This window comes from Terrapene carolina, unplaced genomic scaffold, assembly GCF_002925995.2.
Source record: "Terrapene carolina triunguis isolate 2854851 unplaced genomic scaffold, T_m_triunguis-2.0 Scaffold374, whole genome shotgun sequence".
Taxonomy (NCBI): domain Eukaryota; kingdom Metazoa; phylum Chordata; order Testudines; family Emydidae; genus Terrapene; species Terrapene triunguis.
The window spans coordinates 12,735,973-12,753,080 of record NW_020664725.1 but is presented as its reverse complement, the minus strand read 5'-3'; the positions used below and the strand labels follow the sequence as shown (position 1 = coordinate 12,753,080).

At 54.5% G+C, this 17,108-nt stretch overlaps 1 protein-coding gene across 1 annotated transcript; it reads left to right on the top strand.

Annotated features, from left to right (window-relative positions):
• The first annotated feature begins 3,693 nt into the window (after nucleotides 1-3,693).
• LOC112104343 (CUB and sushi domain-containing protein 1-like) lies at nucleotides 3,694-7,666 on the top strand. Its single transcript, XM_024196621.3, has 4 exons — nucleotides 3,694-3,822; nucleotides 5,189-5,356; nucleotides 5,936-6,139; nucleotides 6,920-7,666. The coding sequence occupies exons 1-4, from the start codon at nucleotides 3,729-3,731 to the stop codon at nucleotides 6,931-6,933; spliced, it is 480 nt and encodes a 159-aa protein (XP_024052389.2). The 5' UTR covers nucleotides 3,694-3,728; the 3' UTR covers nucleotides 6,934-7,666.
• The last annotated feature ends 9,442 nt before the right edge of the window (nucleotides 7,667-17,108 follow it).

The following is a 17,108-nucleotide window of genomic DNA, read 5'->3' as shown; positions in this document are numbered from 1 at the left end:
TTCCCTGCTAGTGTAGTTCAGCAGAGCAAAAGCCACTGGAGCTCCAGGTTATTTCAATGGAGAAATCACTTTATGTTAAACCCCCAGCCATATGCTCACTTTCTAATGACAAACCCAGTAAGAGCATAATTCACAGTTGTCTCCTGACAGCAGGAGGTGGTGGAGGGCAGCACCCAAAGGGATGCTCTTTATTCAGAGTGTAGACGCTCGCACTGGTGTCTTGTCCTTTAGATACTAAGGGTATGCCCATGTTATGGAGATTATACCAGCATTGCCCCATAACATAGACACAGCCTATGTCACCGGAAGGCGTTTGCTTATGTAGGACACCACCTCTGTGAACAGCTAGCCGTGTCAATGGAAGCGTTCTTCCGTCCACATAGCTGTGTCTACACTGGGGTTTTGTCGGCCTAGCTATGCCAGTCAGACTTGGTTTCTTCACACCCCTGCCTGACGTACTTATGCCAATGTAACTTTTGAGCGTAGACCAGGCCTAAGTACAAGTGGGGAGGTGGGAAGGAGAATGAGTGTCTGTTGGACAAAGCGTTCCCAGACGGAGGTGGTCAGGGAACACAACCCCTGTGGAAATAGTTCAGACAGTCGTGATCAAAATCCTCGAGTGGTTTGGAGGCCTGTGTCAAAGGGGTTTCTCAGTCTGGTTCCCTACAGACAGAGATCGGCACTGTGCATGCACGCCCCCCTTCACAACTGGCACGTAGCCTCTGCAGAGGGGACAAAGGTGTGAATGGACCCTGGACACTGTTTCCTATAGATGTGGAGTCACAAGGCTGGGGAGAAGCACGCTGCCAGGAGGCATGGGGAAGCCTGCCCTGCCCATGCTGTAAATGTGGCATGGATGGCCGGAGGATTTCCAGGTTGCCGAGCTGGCTCTAAATTCCCTTGAGTGCTCATGCAGCGAGCTGCTCCTCATGGCCCTCGAGAGCAGAACAGTGCCTCCGTAGAGGTTCAGCTCTCGCATCCAGGCTGAGAGGGGACTGGACAGGGAGGCACCCTGGCATGGACCAATAGAACCTAAGGTCAGGAAATATTGTAGGGCCGCGTCGGAAACTTTACTGGTGCTCCTCTGCGGGACTGTGGCCTCTGGGGGTCTTTAATTGCTGCAGCCACAGCAGAAGCTGCAAAAAGGTAATCGCTTTGCCAAGAGGATTATCTGCAGGGAAGAGAGAATGGGGATTAAAGGAAGCCTCTTCCTCCATTTCCCCCCCCCCCCCAGCCCTCCCCTAGCTACCGGACCTGTAAGGTGCCTCTGTCCTGAGCAGATGGAAGCGAAGTTCCCCCCCTCCATGGGAAGGCTGGGTCAGGACAGTGCCAGACCCTGCTGGCAGCTAGCTCAGCCCAGCCAGCATCCCCTGGGCGAGGGGGAGATGGAAAAGCAAATACTCCGGGTCTTTTGAAAGCTGGAGTCCGAGGCCAGTGGGCGAAGGACGGGAACCTTAGAAGAACGAAGGAGGGCAGTGTGTGGAGAGGGCACTGGACTGGGCCTGCGATGAGCACCATGGAGCTGGGACTCCTCGTCTTAGTCACGCTGGCTGGGTTTGGCTCTGGTGAGGAGGAGGAAGGTAAGTAACGGAGCAGGAGGCGTTTGCTACACACAGTATGGTGCCTGAGAGCCACTAGGGAGGGAGCTAGCTGTGTTGGGATCCAGCCAGTCCTGGTTGGTGTCCTTGCGGGGAAGAGCAGCTTTGCTTTGGTCATAGGGCAGCAGCTCTGCAGTCTGAGCGGAGTTCCCGGCCCAGAGGCTGAGCTAGTCCTGCTGGGATCCACCAAGGAAAGGGAGGGGGGGTAGCTGCTTGTGCTTTCTCAGACACCCTCCTGGAGCTGGCAATGCTCTAAACAGACCCCACCCTTTGTGTCACAGCCCATGCAGCAGGGCACAGTGGGAGGTCACCCCTTCTCCCATACCACAAAGCTGATAGTGGCATCACACTGAAACTGCCCACCCCAGTCTTTGCCCAGAGCTGGGAAAGATCCTCCATTCCTGTGCTGCCATTTCTCCTTGTCAATCCCAGACTCCCCACCATAGGTTTTGTCTGGCAAGGCTGGCAGCCTTGAGTCATCCCCGCCTCTCGGGGGCAGAGGAGCTCTGTGCTCCTTTCTGTTTCGCTTCCCCGTCAATGGAGAGGGCAGGAGTCGCTTCTCCAAACAGAGTCTGATGCCAAGGTCCGTCTTGTCTCCCTGGTATGCCCTGGGCTGGGTGGGAGGTTCTGGTGCTGTTCTGGACCTGCTGGTGTTGGCACTCTCGGCAGGGCCCCGATACTCCCACCACTCACTGCTTCCAGACCCTTGCACCATTCTCAGGGTGCAACTTTGCCAGTCCCTCAAGCAGCCAGGAAATGCAGGTGCCACCTGCAGTGAGAGTCCCTTGTTGGCAGCGTCAGAGAAAAGCCATTGGGAACGCCATGGCCGGGCTGAGACCAGGTGGAAGGATCAGTTTGAGCTGCTGCTCCTGCCCGGGCTGCACCTCTCTGGAGGATAAAGAGGGGGGCATCAGATCTCAGGCCTGTCAATCAGATGTGCTATAAATGCCATGGGAGCCAGGACACCTGGGTTCTATCCCCAGCTCATGACCTTGGGCAAATCATTCCCTTTGTCTATACCTCACCGCCCCCAATACCTGCTTAAGAACATAAGAACAGCCATACTGGGTCAGACCAAAGGTCCATCCAGCCCAGTATCCCGTCTGCCGACAGTGGCCAATGCCAGGTGCCCCAGAGGGAGTGGACCTAACAGGTAACGATCAAGTGATCTCTCTCCTGCCATCCATCTCCACCCTCTGACAAACAGAGCTAGGGACACCATTCCTTACCCATCCTGGCTAATAGCCATTAATGAACTTAACCGCAAGGAATTTATCTAGTTCTCTTTTAAACTCTTTAGTCCTAGCCTTCATAACCTCCTCAGGCAAGGAGTTCCACAGGTTGACCGTGCACTGTGTGCAGAAGAACTTCCTTTTATTTGTTTTAAACCTGCTGCCCATTAATTTCATTTGGTGGCCCCTAGTTCTTATATTATGGGAACAAGTAAATAACTTTTCCTTATTCACTTTCTCCACACCACTCATGATTTTATAGACCTCTATCATATCTCCCCTTAGTCTCCTGTTTTCCAAGCAGAAAAGTCCTTGCCTCTTTAATCTCTCCTCATAGGGGACCTGTTCCAAACCCCTAATCCTTTTAGTTGCCCTGTGTTTCCCAGGAGGCCCCTCAGCATCCGTAAAGGTCTGTGGGGCTGTGAAGGGCCACAGGAATGCAGAACGCTCCTTGGGGCCCTTAGAAAGGCCTGGGGCTGACCCTGCTGCAGAGTGACAGCTATCAGGGTCCTGCTTGATCTCCCAGCTGGCTTGCCCAGGGCTGGTGGAAGTCACGGGTCTGGCTGGAACTCGGGGGCTGGAGCCTAGCCCGGTCCCACGGGTATTCTTAGCACGCTCGCTCGAGCCTGGCTAACGTGAGTCCGTCTACCTGTCTGGGAGGCTCGCGCCAGCTGCAGTGTAGAGACACCCTGGCAGGCCCAGTGCCGCTGCCGAGCTCTGCGGGAGCCTGGCCCAGCTGGGAAAGAGAATGGGGGGTGGGGGTGGGGACAGAACCGTGGGGGTGCCCCGGGACCTGGGAGAGGAGAGAGGCCCCAGCCCATCTCTCCCTGTTGTTCTGCCTTGATCTGTCCCTCCAGGAAGCTTGGACACGTACTGGTCTGGCACGGCCCCCATCTGCATGGGGGGCTGCAAAGGGAAACACAAGGAGCTGAAGAGGAGCCAGTGTGGGAATGGCAGCTGCTGCTGGTTGGGATACAAATCCTTCTGTCGAGGTACACGGGTGCCAGGGGGAGAGCAAAGGAGAGGCTGAGCTTGGTGGGGGAGGGACTGTGCGGGACTGATCTCAACCCAAACAGACTCAGACATGCCTGAATTGGAGGGTTGGGGGGTGGCTGTGAGTGAGGGGAGACGGAGACCTTCAACTACGGCAGCCGCTCTCCCAAATCCCCCGGAGGCAGGGGATTTTCATGTGTGGGAGGCTGTCTCCAGTAGCAGCCACTGGTGCATTTATTTTGACAAATAGAAATTTGGCTGAAAACATGAATTTTGTGTGTGTGTCTCTGGAACGATCTGCAAATTTCGGTCGAACTCAATGAATAGCTTCCATGCGGGAAAACCCAGATTTGTTTGAAGTTGAAATGCTTTGTTTAGAGGGGTTGTTTGTTTGTTTCAATGTGGCATTTGGTTCTCAAATTTGTCCAATTTAAAAAAAAATTGTAAAGGGGGGGGGGTGGAAATGTCAAATGGTGAATTGAAATGAAAAAATTCCACGTCAAGTCAACCCAAAACATTTTGGTTGATTTGAAATGAATTGTTTTATTATTTGATGAGATTTAAAAAAAAAACACCAATGGTTTTGGTTCAATTCAAACCTGTTTGTTTTGTGTGTGTGTGTGTGTGTATATATATTTGTGTGTGTGTGTGTATAGTTTTTATATACACACAACATATACATACATCTCTCTCTATATGACCCTGAAAGCCCTTCTTCTCTCCATCAAAAGCTGTCTTTGGCCTGGAGGATTTTGGGGGCATCTGGGGAGCGAGAAGTATGGGGCATTTCCTGAGGGGCCCCTTGGCAAGGAATTACAGCAGCTGTTGGCATCACAAGGTGTTGACAAGGTTAATGCAACAAGACTGTGTCCTGGAGCAGGCTGGGGGGCTGATGCAACATCTCTGTATCCTGGCCTCCCGGCATCCGGGAGATGGACCAATGGATCCTCTCTGGGATCTGGAGCATCTACCTACAGCCCCTGGCGTCCTAGCATTCATTTAGGTTCCATGTCACATACCCCGAGCAGTTTACCGGCACTGGTAGCAGTCATCCAGGCTGTGGCAGATACCCTGGCCATCACGGATCCCAGGAGCTATATACCCTTGTCATCCATAGCATATGCTATTGCCATCTCTTGGGGATCCAGACCCTATGCCCAGCATGCCCCCCCCCCCCAGGGATCTGGTATGTTCCCTTGGCATCTTTCTGGGGCTGTGGAATTATGCCAGCAGCCCTTGGCACCCCAATGAGCCAAGCATGTACCCCGGCATGCTGCTTTCTGGTGCCCTTTTGGTCTCTGGGGTGGTGGCGATACCTTCACACTTCCAACCTGCACCGTCCACCGGGGACCTTTCTCTTCTCAGTGAACTGCGGGCGGCCAGAGGCAGACTTCAATTCCATGGTCTACGGCAACGACTGGTGGGTGGGCTCTGTGGTGCGCTACGGCTGCCGGCCCGGCTTCCTGCTAGTGGGGGACCCAGCCAGTGCTTGCCAGTCCGATGGCCACTGGACACCTAAACCCACCTGCCTCCGTGAGTACTGCGCTGTGCAGCACCGATGGGCAGTAAAGCGGGTAGGATTGGGAGGAGCTAATGTTCCACCCCAGAGGTGGCTGCATCACAGCAGTGGCTGGAGTGCCCCTTATTTGTCAGTTTTCCACATGGGAGTCAGCGTAGTCTGCAGGTCTGGCTGCACTGGGTGAGCTCAGTTCAGACATCCCTGATGTGTGGCAGGGAGGGGGCTAATGGAGGAAATACCTCTGTTCCCCCACCCCTCTGCAGTCAGGAGCAGGGGGAGAGTGGAGTGCCGCTCTCCTATCCCAGCCTGGGGCTGCACCATCAGCTTTACCTCGCTCCCTTGGGGATGTTGCAAGCTCTGGAGAATGTACTGGGCCTGCCCGGCTTGGGGACCTGTGAGCTAAAAGGCTGCAGGGCGGGTTATTGGAACCCGGGGTGCTGGTGTCGTTGGCAGCCTGATGCCTCATCAGCCCTGAGAGACTAGCCCCACTGCTCTGGTAACCGTGCCCAGCCGCATGCTAATAACTCCCAGGGTCTGTTCTCAGTGCCTCCCCCCAGCCCCGGGGTAACAGGGCTGCTGTCTCTCCCCAGCAGGGATATGCCTGCGGGGCCGGATTGAGATTAACGAGCGGGACATCGACGGCAGCTGCTCCTCCACTTGCACGGACAAGGCTCACCTCGGGGCCTTCCTCAACCACGGCTGCATCAAGATCTCCAACTGCGTCACCAAGCAGTGGGGCTGGACCCGCTGGTTCGCGCGCTGTGACTTCTGCGAGTGCGACTGCTACATCCCCTGCTGTAAGTGACTCCTCCCTGTCCAGCAGTCAGAGGGAGCTGCCTCCCCAGACAACCTGATGGGACTTCCCTGCTGCTCCCATCCTATTGCAACACAATCGCTGCCCTGTGCTGGGTGGAATGTATTGGACCTGCTCTCCTGTGCATGTTGTGATCATGGCACCCCCTAGTGGCTACTCCCCATAGAGTAAAAGCCCTAATGTGTTGCTCCTGATGGAGATTCTCCTTTAGCTGTAGTACTCAACCCTGGTGTTCTTTGGTCCTAAAGGTCCTGGGTTTTATGCCAGACACCGCACGGGTGTGGTTTGGCTGGTCTGCTTGTGACCACAGAATTAGTCAATTTCTTTCTTCACCTCTTGTCCTAAACGCTGGTGCATTGTTGGTGCAGGCTGCTTTCAGTTGCCAGGTTCCACCCCAGAGAGGCATGCCTTTTCCAGAGCGCCCCTGAGGGCGGTATCTAAGTAATCTGATCCCACTATGGAAGGGGCTACTGTCTGTGTCTTGTGTAATGCAGAATGACTCTGTTGGCTGCGCTGGCGTTACTCCCCAATTGGCGACTTTGTTTTGCAGTTGGCTCCATGATCAGAGCAGGAAAGTGAGTTTCGCTCTGCTGCTCTTCGCTGGCCCATGGAGCAGAGGGGAGGCAAGGAGTAGAAGCTAGTTGCGTGCCAGTCCAGATGCGCTCGCGTGGCACCCTTGACTTGACATGGGGCACGTGGGAGGGTGAGGGTCAGGATAATCTAACAGCAAACAGCCCATTGTCTGAATGTGTTCTCGTTACAGCTTCCTCCGGGTAGAGATCTGGGGCGGATGGATTCGTGGGGAGCTGTTCTGCTGTGAAGGGGAGCTCCATCCCAGGAGGGGCAGCAGCCAGCCTCACGCTCACTGCGCAATAGGCTACCGTACTGTGCCTCTCTCCCCATCGGGCCATCCGTCTGTTCCTATCACACTCTTGGCAATGTGCTCGTGGAAGTGCATGGTTGTGTCTGTCTCCTGGGCTGGAACATTTGCCAGCCTGTCTTGTTGGGGTGCAGCATCTGCAGAGGAAAGGACTGCCTCCCCCATACCTTAACCCTTTGCACCCTGCTTTGTTCCAAACAAGCACATAGTGTGATGGGTATATACAGTCATCTCCCTGCTCTGCAGCGGGTTACACTGTGGGAGCAAGGGACCAGTGTTCCAAGAACAGGAATGGGAGCCAAGGACTCCACAGCTGTTCTAGGTGGGGGAGAGGGTTGGTCCTGCCCTAATGTGGGATTAGGCACCAGTTTCCTCTTCTGACGCAGGGGGATGGAAGGCAGTTGAAGGGAATCCCTTTCCTTGCCTGCTTTGCTGTGGTGCCATGCTACTCCCTGGCACCCAGCAGCCTCTGTCAAATGCTCTCCCTCACCTAGCAGGTGGGGAGGGTCTGTGGGACACAAAAGGATCAGCCAGTGGAGTTCTCCCTCCTGGCCACATGTGGGGTAGGCATGGGGAAGGTGAGGATTAAATGCTGTGTATGGCAAATGTTGCTTCTGCCCACTGGCTCCAAGCCTGTGACCATCGCTCCAATAAATCTGTCTAGAGGTGACTAGTGTTTCAGTGATGTTGTTGGAGGCATCTCCTCACCCTCTGGCTTCTGTCCACACTCCACCCATTTAAGTCCCTGTGTTCAGAAGCCCCATCTCTCCTCCAGTGCTGGGGGCGGAGCTGGTTGGGAAGTGGGGTTTTGTTCCCGTGAAACAGACCAAGGAAAAAAATGATAGTTTGTTGAAAACTGTCAAAGAAAAAGGGCCGGTTTTAATTGAAAAACCAGCACTCCCCAATTGTTTGGGTTTTGGCAAGTGCCAGTCCCAAAAAAATGGGGACAAACTTTTTTTTAGGTCGTGGCCAAAACTTTTTGGGTGCCAAAAGGTTAATGTTGTTTTTTTTTTAAGTGAAAAACCGAAAAAAGAGCATTGGAAACGAATGTTTCCCCTGGAAATGACACTTTTTTAAACATTGTATTCATTTTTATGAAAAAGTTTCCACTGAAAAAATTTGACCAGTTCTAATGTGAGATGTGCTGGCCAGGGAGCAGTTTGCATTCTGACCAAGATGGCAGTTCCCAGTTTGGCCAGTAGCGTGCAGCACCAAATGAGGATAACCAGCGTCCTCTCCCCTGGCTGTCGCCTGCTGTTAGTCCAGGTATTTCCAGAGCATTGTGTTCACTGTGAATTTAATTTGTGAATCTAACAGGACCAAAGCCAGGAGCCTGAGTTCAGGGCTAGTGTATTGGGTGCAGGTTCGCAGGCTTCCAGGGAGCGGTAGCTCCTTGCACCCAGGAGGTGACATCACAGACAGTGCTATTCCTTCTCAGGTGTTGATACCCACCAGCTGCCACTGCGAGGTATTCCTATCCCTCCTCCCCAGCTCACGTGTTCACCCCCCTCCGGTAGGTTCTGGAGCCCGAGCTCCTCATTGCTACAGCTGGTGGAGGCATGAGGCTGATTGATGGAGACGGTTAACGCAGGGCCGCATGCTCTGTGCCCACACTGCTAGCTCAACTGATTTCAGCTTTGGGCAGGCTTATGGGTGAACTCGGCCGGTAAAGGCTGCTAAGGCAGTTGCTATGGCCAAAGAGTCACTGAGGGCGCCAACAGGAGAGAAGCCCAGCTGGTGATTGGGCTCGCGCACAGAACATGGCCCACATACCGTGCAAGGCTGTGCCTGTAGCCCTCGGTGCTCTTCTCTTGTTAAAGGGGAATCTCAATTCCCCTCCTCTGTCCCGCCACAGGTGAGGCTGGAGGTTGTTCTTTACCCAGAGCTTCCTGAGCCTGCATCTCGCCCACCTTCCATCTCCAGCGAGTCCATGGGCTGCTCCTCTTTGGGGTCAGCGTCAGCACCTTGAGGGCCTGTCTCAGCTACTGTTCCATCCTGATTCTCCAGCCGGCTGGGGCCGCTCCCACTGAGCGGATGGATGGTTTGCATCCCAGCTAAGCAGCGGGAGGGGGTTATGCTGAACCCAGTTTCCCCTCTCCAAAGGTCAGTGCTTTATCCCATGGAAGTTGATGGCTGAGCTCCCGTTCATTGCAATGGGCAGCATGGGATTTAGCTATAAAGGCAGGTTTCCTTTTACATCACCCTCTGCAGCAGCATTGCAAAGAGGGAAATTGGCCTCTCTTTAAGGAGATGAAGGCAACAGACCCTCCCCGACTCCCCACAGCCACAAGTGCCTGTTACAGATCCCATCCCCGGTGGGTTACCACCCACCTTGCCTATGTACCCCCTTGCACCTAGCCCTACTGTGCACCAACTCTTCCATCCAAACAAATCTGCACATGCTGCTCAGCCCTATGCCCGCTGCACCCCAATTATGCCTGGGCTGCTGCCTGCGTAAAAGAAATGTGCTGGTTCCAGCTGTGACCTTGGACCGGTCACTCCCTGTCTGAGCTGGAGATCCCCCAGCTGTACAGTGGAGATGATCTACTCGCTCATCTCCGGGGAAAAGAGGACTTAGATGGGCAAAAATATTCTCCATGCAGCACCTTTGCTTACAAACCCAGACCCTGTGAAATGCAGCCAGCTCTGGGGGAGCCAGTGCCCTCCCCAAGAGTGTGGGGGAGGAGGAAGTTAGGCCACTAGGGCAGGGATCTTGCAAAGGGGAGAGTTCATAGCCCCCAGTAACTGCACAGACCTCAGTGTATCCAACGGGGAAGGGCGAAGGATGGATGCTACTGGATTTGACCCTGTGGGTTCCAGGATTTTTCAGCGCTGTCGACTCTCCTCTCCAGCCAGAAAGCAGGAGACCTGTGGTTCATTTAGCCCCCTATCCCAGCTCCAACCAAAGCCAACCACTGGCATTTTAGAGGCAGGTGCAAGAAAGCCTCAGGTAGATAGACGTGCAATAACCTGCAAGGTCTCATCCCAATCCCTAATAGTTGGAGAGCAGCTTGTCCTGCGGAGTGTGAGGTGGGGCTCCCTACTAGACTATGTTAACAGTGAGCAGCCCCCTTTAACTGGGAGGAAGGATGGATAGTGGCTGGCACTGTAGCCTAGGACTTAGGAGACCTGCATTCAGTTCCCTTCTCCACTACAGACTGTGACCTCAGACAAGTCTCTTAATCCCTCTGTGCCTCAGTTTCCCATGTGGATAATAACTAGAGTCCTTTTACCTTTGTTGTTCTCAAAGAGTGCTGCCCTATCTCATGGCAGGCCGAGGGGATTGAGGGGATCAATATGCGAAAGAGTGTGAGGTGCTCAGATACTAGTGGGCTGGAGGAAGGTAAGGACCTAGAAGGGAGAGCTAGAACTCAGGACGGGCATCTTGTGAGCAACAACCAGCTGCTGGCTATTGGGCTCCATGCAGGAGGCACTGGGGGAAGTTCTCGGGCCTGTGCAATGCTGCTCAGACCAGCCCCTTATCTCTGTTGGACCTGCCGAGGAGTCCAGCAGCAGCATCCCCGCGGAACAGGTTGGCCTACCTCAACTCCCTAGAAGCCGCCACCACCGTGGGGGACGAGGGACGTAAGAACCAGCAGCTCTGTTCTTATTCTTGTTTGTCGTGCAAACATTGGGGGGCGAGGGCAGGAGGGAACCAGTGTGATTCTGAAAATAGCTGTGACGAGGAGAGTTATTTCACCCCAGTATCTCCTCCCCATGCTGCCCCCACCTGCCCCGTCCTCTGCAGGAAGGGGAGGGGGCTGGGAAGGATGGCAGGTTTTTCCAAGGCAATGGAGCTGAGCAGCAGTGGCTGGAGTTTGACTGCAAGTAACCTCACTGCAGCAGCAGCAGCAGCAGCAGCATCCCCTCCTCCCTGCCAGAGGAGGAGGCTGTGAGCATGCACAAGTGACAGGTAGAGAACTTAAAGCTACAGGCGCACACACAGAGCTTGTCCTCCAGCTGCCTAACCTAGTTACTTCCAAGGCACTTTAGTATGGGCTCCCAGCCTAGCAACTGAGCAGCCGATGCTGGGACAGATCTGCTCTGGGGCTGGAGCTCTGAACAGCGGAGCAGCTTGGGTAAGTGACCTGTGCTGGGCTATGGTGGGGATGGGGAGCTAGTCACCAGGAGGAAAAAGAAGCTCTCTGAACATAACTGCATGGGTCTGTGACTGCAGCATGGGGGCAGGGAGTATGCAGTGCTGGGGCTGAACAAACCCCAGGCCCTCTGAGAATACAGCACAGCCTGGGCTGCAGCCCCTGGGGCTCAGGTGGTCCAGAGAACACAGCGTTGTGTCTGGACAGCATCTCAACGAGCCAAGGCCAGAGATGAGGCAGTGCTGGGTCTTGGCTCCAGTGGCAGTGGCCAGTAAGAGTTAGAGCTGCTGGGAGGGTGGGCGAGAGGGCTTCACAATGACCCTGTCAGCCTGTGGGAATTGTTTAAGGGAGACTGGCCAAAGCCCAGATGTATGAGCTGTCCTGTGAACAGTCCTGGCCTGGCTCCCCGGGGGGTGGGAGTTGATGGGCCTCATCCATCTGTAACCTGTCATGAAACCTGTGCACCCCCAGGATGGAGGAAGAGTGAGACTGTGGCAAGGGGTATCCTGCCGGGAATGAAGGGGTGAGAGAAAGGGAACCCTCTGGGGTCCCTAGATCTCTGTCTGGGGCTCAGCGGGAAAGAAATGGACCAATCCCTCCCCCCAAATCGCACCAGCACCTTCTCCCTCAGCTCAGGGCATAGAGAGATGCCTGTCTGCCAACGCAATCCGTGCCTTGAGGATCCACTGAACCTGATACAGGGCCAGCCCTGCAGCCTATGGGCCCAAGCCAGAGCGGAGAGCTTCTTCCCCTCTGGTCCTGTTGCTGGAGGGAGAGACCACGTCAGCTCAGGAGCCGTGTAGTCAGTGTGGGGCTGGGGGCAGGGCTGTGGTTAGCAATTACATGTGCTGTTTCTGCCCTAACATCCATCCAGGGCATAGACCTTATGCCAATCCCGCATCCCAACAGACCAGCAATAAGCTGGGTTTAGCTGGCGGGCGCTGGGGCCCTCGCTGCTGCCCCTAGGTGAGCTACGGCCAGCTAAGCCATGGGTTGGGTTGATGGAGAGGCCACTATTGCCTAAGCCCTTTGTATAACATCCATCATCTGACCAGATGAGCTATTTTATCGACTGCAGGCAGCACAAACACAACCCGCTGCCGCAGGCGCTTCTCATCCAGGCGGAGAGTCACGCCGAGCTGCCTAGATTTCTCCTCTCTTTTCATTTCCAGTAGGAATAAATATTCAGCAGCTCCAGTGGGCGGCGAAGGCTTTTAGCCACACAGGTTCCTCTCCATTCGCATTATGCTGGTTGCAGCAGGAAGCAGCCTCTTGCTCCCCAGGGGAATCTTCCTAGAGCTCAGTGTAACCCCATCTCCACTCCAGCCCTGGAAATGCACAAAGGAAGAGGCAATGGATTATTCTCTCCAGCAAACTGTGTGTGTGTGTGCGCGCGTGTGTGTGAGCGAGAGAGGCAGAGGGAATTGAAGGCACATGTGCTGTGAGGGTAATTAAAATATGTTTACAGCAAGATCACAGTGATTTTCCAGCACTACCACTGATTTAAAAACCTCTTAGGGGAGCTTCCACATTCTGTCCCAGTTTCCAGAACCCTGATGGGGATAGTATAGACTATAGAAGGTCTTATGTGTTCTGCGTCTGTGCAATGTGTCCCTGATCCAGGACCGGACTCCGAGGTGCTACTGCAGTACAATTAGTAACAATTATTAAACACTATTATTTTATTATATAGGCACAAGGAATCACGTGCTGCAATTGAATAGCACTAAACTGAAAGCCAGTGAAAGGAAATACTATTCCATTCTTCCATTCCCACTAGGTATTGTTATCGTTCTCTATGATTATACTCAACCTGTGGAACTCCCTGCTGCAGGGGGTCACAGAGGGTGAGGTTTTCAAAAGCACTGAAATGACCTAGGAGCACTAGTCCCAGTGAAAGTCCACAGGACTTGTGCTCCTGAGTCATTTAGGTGCTTCCAAAAATCCCATCCCGCTTGAAATGCTGCAAGTAGGATTTACTCAGGGCTTGGCAAATTTTAATCACTATTTCAATAAAACGTAAGTGCCACACACACTAAACAGGGTGCACAGATCTTTTGCTTCACGACCAAACCTCAAGTACACAAGCCTCAGAAGGAACACACAGATTCACACCTATGGCACCATACAGCATGGAGTTTTGTGCCATTTTCTGTTTCACCAGCTATTAACCATGGCTGGAGGCAGATGCCAGATGAGGTACATGGGGTTAACAGACCAGTGGATGTACTCCCTGATCCAGGATACAGTCTAATCCTATGCTAGGTCCATGGGTCACCCACAACTCCAGCCCAACACCCACCAGTACAGGTTATCCCTCAGCCAGGATGGGGGAGAGAATGCCTGTTGTCAGACCCTTCTGGGTACAGCCACCAAGATAGGCTCACACCTCTAGGAACAGCCATGTCCCCTTACTTCCCATATGGCTGTACCAAAGGCACAGTGGCCAATGCAAAGCTAGGCTCAAAGCCCAGCCTAGAGAGCTTGTTTCTTACACCCAAGCCAGCAGGCAGGATTCTAACTAGGAGTCATGGCCCCACTTCCCCAACAAAGAGACCAGACTGTCCGTCTTTCAGGGCAGGGGCTGTCTAGACCCCCTGTCTGTACAGTGCCTAACACAAAGGGGCCCTGATCTCAGCTGGGGCCTCTAGGCCCTACTGCGATGCAAATTAATAACAGAGCTAGCGTTATGACTCCTGACTCGCTCCGTTCACACAAGCCGCAGCAAGTAATGGCTCTAAGGTGGGCTGGGTTTTGTGGGGTGGTGTCAGAATGTGTGTGAGTTCAGTGCTCGGGGAGTTCCACCCAGGAGAACAGGAGTGGGGACCCTCTCGTGAAATGGCCACAGCCAAAGGGACTGAATCCTCTGCTTGTCCACACTACACGGGCAGCCAGGCAAGCTGCTCTGCCACCGACTCACCTGTGCGTTTCAGTCCTGCCTCAAGGTATTATTAATCATTTGTATTGTGGTAGCAACCGAAGGCTCCAGCCAAGCTCAGAGCCCCATTGTGTTAGGTGCTGTATAGACAGAATGAGAGACAGTCCCTGACCCAAAAACCTAAGTTTGACAAGAAGTGTTATTAGCCCAAGGGGAGTTCAGTTTCCACAGCCTATTCGCTCCTGAAGCTGCCAGAAAGGGGGGTAATTCATACCAATCATGGTGGTTTCTGAGCTGTAGACACTTACGTCCTAGGGACTGGACTGAGACCCCACCAAGCTCATCTCACACATTGGAATGCCCAGGAGAGGGGATCCTCTTTCCAGCGGGGAGTGAAGCCAAGTGATGGACAGGATGGGCAGCGGTTTCTGAAAAAGGCAAACCCAGAATTGTTGAACTTCTGCTATTAAAGAAAAATGACACAAACAATCCAGAGCATAGCATCGGCTTGTGAGCTTACATGGAACAGTAATTGGCTCCAACACATAAACCCAGGAATGTCTTAGGCTGGGTATAGACCAAGGTACCTAAGGGAGTTAGGCACCCAGGGTAGGATTTGCCTAAGGCCTGGCTCCTAACATCCATTGATTTCAGTGGCAGTTAGGAGCCTAAATACCTTTGTGAATCTGGGCCTAAGTGACTTGGGAGCCTAAGTCAGAGTGAAAGTCAGCAGCACTCAAGTGATTTAGGAGCTTTTGGAAACTTCACTCTCCCACCCCCACCCCCAGCTCCCACTGACGTTCAATGGGATTTGAGGCACTTAACTCCCTTCTGGCGCTTGATTATTTTGGTGCCTTAAATGAACGAAGAATTCACCACACTGAGCCTTGTTCTATGTATGAACAAGTCCCCTCACTGTCCCCTGCCTGGGGTATTCACAACTCCCCGGCCTTTCTAATGCCCAGCCTGGAGACCTCTGTACGCCTTTAACCATCCCTCACTACTGCCTCTGGCAGCAGGTGGCTCCCCTGCCATTACACATGGCTTGAGCCTGACTCCCAGTTTAACTGATTCCCAGTGTGAGTTTGGTCCAACCCATCGGCACATAGTCACAGTCTCCAGCTGTCTCCCACCCTCCCCGTGACTGGCTGTGGCAGCAGGAAAGCTCTCCACAGCTCAGCAGATGGTTTTCTAATTAATATCCTCATTAATGTCGCTCATTTCCATATGTCTTCCATGCTTTAAGAAATGTTGTGGGTGATATGTGTGACTAATAGCGATGGCAGGAGCCAGGCAGAGAGGTGCCGGGGCTGCGTGAGCTCTGGTGAGGAACGCCAGGGCTCTGATACCGGGTTGATGGGGGCCTGAATAGAGAGTGAGATTCCTCTACTCCGAGACACCCCACCACAGCCTGGCTGAGGCACCTTGGTCCTGACCTGCAGCCCCCATCCGCCAGCTCCTCTACCCCCCGTCACTTCCCCACAGCACTGCTGATACATATCCCTGACCTGCAGACCCCAGGTATTCCCGTCCCAGGACATGCCCCCACCACCTTGCTGGGGCACCAATCTGCAGTATCCCTGCACAGCTCTGCTGACACACTTCATTCCCCAGGGGCTCACCCTAGTTTATTTTAGGGTTCCCACACAATCCTCCAACAGCTGTTCCCATCCTGGGGCTCTCCTGAATGGAAACAGCCATTTGCCAAAGGGGGTGTGCGTCTGTGCACACGTCCATATAGGGCAGGGAGTTTGTGATGAATCAACCTCAGAATCTGCTTGAATGTTGCACTTCTCTCATTAATTACACCCAGTAACTCTGGGGGGCTTTGGGTGATGGTCGGGCTCCCTGATCTTAGCTGCCTATTCAGGGTCAAATTACTCCTCACAGCCAAGCTGGTAGCTGTCCTCTGTCGGCAACCAGCGGGCAATGTGGGTATCCCAGGGGCGCATCCCTATAGGGAACGGCCTTTAGAAAATTTCAGTTGATGCCAGAGCCGTGGGTGCAGCACTCCATGTTCTCCAGCCTCCGGAGAACTGGGCCCCTGTTTCTTGGATGGGCTGGGTACAAACGCCGCTGTCTAGCTGCTGCGTTCTGTCAGTAACACAGACCATGGCCACTGCAGCAGGCCCAGCCATGCCATTCAGAGCCAGAGGGGGGATTGTTTGGGGTGGGCCAGCAGGGATGAAAAGCAGGCCCAGGCCTGCAGGATTAGGCGCCCCCGGGGCTGCCCTTACCTTTAGGGACCTGGACTAGACAGCGCTTGGGTTACTGCCCCTTTAAGAGAGGCTGTTGTGTGGGCTGGGGAAGTAAGACCTGCCTGGAAAGCCCAGCCTCCTGGTTCTGACATTCAGCAGAAGCTGGGACCCTGCTGGAAAGGTCCCAAGGGATGGATGGAGGCAGCTCCTCTGCCCAGCCCCAGGAGAGGGGTTCCTAGCCGGCTGCTTGGCTGAGAAAGCAGCCCAGCCAGCCCCACCTGCCAGGCAATGGGGAAGCCAGCGCCAGCTGGGGACGGATTTGCCGCGGGTAACGTGCACATCCCCGGGAAACTGCAAATGTGATGGGAGGCTGGTGCCTGCAGTAACCTGGCAGCCTCTTCATTGCGCCGGTCTCTCTCTCTCCGGGTGCACGCTCAGCCCGGGCGCCGGCGTCTAGCGCTCCCTCCCCGAGCCGCGGCCACCGCAGGCAGGAGACGTCGCCCCTTTGTCTGCAAAGGCGAAGGTGAGGGCGTTTGCACGGAGACACGCCGCCCCATGCCGGCGGCTCGGGGACTCCAGGCAGCCGGTGTAGCTCTAGATCCGTCGCCTCTGCAAGGACCGGGAGCAGGGCAGAGCCGGTAACGCGCTAAGGTGAGTGTTGCACAGGTCCCCCCCCCTTTTGCTCCCCGGCTGTCAGCCTGCAAAGCCCCCCCAGGAGCCCCGCTCCCCGGCCCACTCGCGGGCGGGTGACCGGCGGGGGGGGGCGATCAATTTTGCTGCAGTTTGGACGGGGCGGGGGGCAGGGTAGGAATGAGATGGGGGGGAGGCGCTGAGGACTATTCCTGGCACATCTGCTGCCGGGGTGGGGGGCTGATGTCGGAGCGATGCGGGGGGGGGGG

What these genes read in the sequence shown, in the direction of transcription:
- LOC112104343 (XM_024196621.3), top strand. Translation starts at nt 3,729, where the DNA reads ATGGGGGGCTGCAAAGGGAAACACAAGGAGCTGAAGAGGAGCCAGTGT. An exon ending in ATACAAATCCTTCTGTCGAG is followed by an intron (nt 3,823 to 5,188) that starts GTACACGGGTGC and finishes TTCTCTTCTCAG; the next exon opens with TGAACTGCGGGCGGCCAGAG. An exon ending in ACCTAAACCCACCTGCCTCC is followed by an intron (nt 5,357 to 5,935) that starts GTGAGTACTGCG and finishes TCTCCCCAGCAG; the next exon opens with GGATATGCCTGCGGGGCCGG.